General features: G+C 35.8%; 1 protein-coding gene across 1 annotated transcript; it reads right to left on the bottom strand.

The window, feature by feature from the left end:
* Positions 1–260: 260 nt before the first annotated feature.
* Positions 261–1499, bottom strand: LOC128156068 (uncharacterized). Its single transcript, XM_052818058.1, has 2 exons — positions 1344–1499; positions 261–1177 (listed from the first exon to the last, which is right to left on the bottom strand). Exons 1-2 carry the CDS (start codon positions 1482–1484, stop codon positions 845–847), a joined length of 474 nt encoding a protein of 157 aa, XP_052674018.1. The 5' UTR covers positions 1485–1499; the 3' UTR covers positions 261–844.
* Between the last annotated feature and the right edge of the window lie 1810 nt (positions 1500–3309).

Below are 3309 nucleotides of genomic sequence, written 5' to 3'. Positions count from 1 at the left end.
AGTTCACCTTGTTACTACAAAAGTCACCAACTGATACAATTATATGTAACGACCTCCCAAAGTTTCATAAAGATTCATTAAGGCATATAAAAGTTATGGACCAGACAGGAAAACTGCACAGACGGACAGACGGACAGACAAAGTGATTCCTATATACCCCCCCCCCCCCAAACGTTTTGGGTGAATTTCCAAAGTTGATTCAACAACTTATTTAAACTTTGGGGGGAGGGGGAGATGAGCTAAAACTGTGGTGGTGTGATTTCCAGGTCCTCCTCACCAAATGATACCACATTATTGATATAGTCATTTCTCTCTATGTGTTTTATTAAGGCTTGTGCGCTAGCTAAAGGTCGAGGATTACAAGTGCACTTGGTATATCTTACAAAGTATTGGCCTAAAAACAATATTTGATTGAGTGCACACTTTTATTCTTCAACCCACATAGTTCTACAGTTTGACTCTCATACAAAATATACAGTAGTAAGAGATATTCTTCAACCCACATAGTTCTACAGTTTGACTCTCATACAAAATATACAGTAGTAAGAGATATTATTGCCAAGATACTTGCGAAACAGTAGAAACAAAGTAACTGGATATATCAAAATATAAGGACAAACAGCATTTACAAATAACATAGAATGCCAAAACATGTATTTATATGAAGTGCAATTGCAGCGTCAACAAGTTTCTGGGAAATCAAGATATATGGTTACTATAGGTAGAGCATACAAAATATAGTTGAACCCACTAGACAAGGGTGAATTTCCAAATTTGAATTTGGGGTGAATTTCCAAAGTTGATTCAACAACTTATTTAAACTTGGGGGGGGGGGGGAGGTGAGCTAAAACTGTGGTGGTGTGAATTCCAGGTCCTCCTCACCAAATGATACCACATTATTGATATAGTGATTTCTCTCTATGTGTTTTATTAAGGCTTGTGCGCTAGTCAAAGGTCGATGATTACAAGAGCACTTGCACAGCACACCTGGATATTCTGTAAACATGCTTTTCAACCAGGTCCTCCAGGAACAGTCCAATAAATTTTTATTGCCAAATTTGCCGTCAGCACCTCTCCTCTGGTCCTTATTCCCTTTTGTTTTGTTCCCTTCTTCAATTTTTGCAGCAAGCAAGTCGATGTACCCGTCGAAACTCAATTTGTGGCTTTTCTGGGCTGCCTGCAAAAAAACATCTCCATTAGTCGAATGTTCAATAATCAAATATCCAAACACACTACTGATGATACACTGCGTTCTGGGCCGGTAAGGCCAACAAAAATAAATGTTGGTGTTATTAAAGGTTTCATAGCAACAAACAACCAAACAAATTAGGTTGAGTTCTTACCTTTCGTTTCTTCCTGGCCGAGTCCTTGGAGGAGGAGGCTGCGGGGGATTCCTTGGAGGCTGCGGGGGATTCCTTGGAGGCTGCGGCGGCTGCCTTGGCTGCCTGCAAAAAAACACCTCCATTAGTCGAATGTTCTAACATTACAAGAATTATACATGAACATTACAAAAATTATACATGACCGAAGCTTGAAAAAATAGGACCAAGGGCCCAGCGCTTACCGGCAACCGGGCAAAGAATTTTTTTCCAAAACAGACATTTTAGACATACATTCTAAAACATTTCACCAATATATAGGTTTTGACGTACCCGAAAGGCGGTCTTCTTCCCACTTATCCAAGACTATGTTGCTGTACGGGGGAGTTAAGCCACAGTGCCCAGCTGGCACACTATTGTTTCTGATAGTGTCGGAAATAACCCCACCCGTACATGGCCATCAGGCATAATGGCGACGACCTGCAAATGAAATGAAAAATTTAACCAACGTACATCACCGGTGTAGATCTATTCATTCCAACATGTATCAGGGCTGTTTTACAGTATTTGCACACAAGGTGTCTCACAGAGCCTCGAAAATGAAGTTATTTTTATGTCCATTTTGCATGTTGATATCATTACATCGACTATTACGCATCACAAAATCCGTTTCAATTTGGAAAAAGCCTTCATTTACCTAAAAATGGCACCTATCAAAGCAAGTGATATTGAAAATATATATAAAATATATGTAAAAATGTCAATACCATGAAAACTCTAATAAAAGTTTAATTGTTGGTGTATAATACCACTCAACATGCTCAAATTACTATACCCACGCATATCATAGAAGAAAAAACCTAAAATTCAGCATTATATTTAAAATTATGCAATTTTTTTTTTTGTCTTTATACTGACATTTTTTTTTTCTGTTCAGCTGAAACTACATGTCTAAAATACCTAGCTATATAGATAAATGATCAGTTCTTTCAAGTCACAGAACCACATGTATGTCCTGTTTGCCATGCAGACTATTTTGTTCACTATTCATTCTACATAGGGGCTGTTTCAAAAAAAATGACCCCAACATTATTACCATACCCTATTACAAATCATGATGATAAATACTAAGTATTAGATAATTAAAAAATGTATCCCACCTGTGACTATAATCGTACAAATTTTCGTGATGATATCTTTGATAATAAAAAAATGCCGGCAAAAAATAGGGCCAAAAATGTCAGGAGTGTAACACTTTTAGTGTGACATTTTGAAAGAAGCAAGTGCTTCAAAGAGCTGTCTTTAAAAAAAATAATGATGTCTAATATAAAATGATGGGTTTGTTGAAAACCTGTGTATATGCACTAAATTTTCTCATATGAAGTAATACATATTTTGTAATTACAATGGTAAAATAAGGTCTGTCAAATTTCCTAATGAGGGAAAAAAATGAAAAGGAAAAAACTTAATTCTTAATTTTAAATGATGATAATTCAAAGTTCCGAAAGATTTTGGACATTTTAATATTTCTTATACTTTACCACAATATTCTAGATCAAATTAAAAGTATTTGTAGATATCTGTGACATGTTTCTGGTGCACTTGATCTCATAGAACCACACCTGCTGATGTAGGTCAGGAGTGTAACATTTAAGTTTGCAATGTCATATTTTTGAAACACTGTTAGTAATTGTCATAACTATTGTTTTAAATTGACCAGCAGGTGCAGCAGTTACTATGAGATGCAAACATGACTGCCTAAATTTGATTAGTCCTTTTTTATGGCCTTGAAATAGGTGTCAGGAGTGTAACACTAAAATTCTGTGAAATGCTAGGTTTTCCACTTTTAGTTTCTGTCAACTTACAGGATAGGATCTGATCATTAGTGTTTATTTGAGGCATTGTAACACAATTCTGATACTTTCACAACAGTTTTATATAGTGTAATTGTTTTAAATGTCCTTTTAGTATTTATCGCACTTATTTTTAA

This window comes from Crassostrea angulata, chromosome 7 (genome assembly GCF_025612915.1).
Source record: "Crassostrea angulata isolate pt1a10 chromosome 7, ASM2561291v2, whole genome shotgun sequence".
NCBI classification, from domain to species: Eukaryota; Metazoa; Mollusca; class Bivalvia; order Ostreida; family Ostreidae; genus Magallana; species Magallana angulata.
Note: the sequence above shows the minus strand (reverse complement) of the source record. Positions and strands in the feature narration are given on the sequence as shown.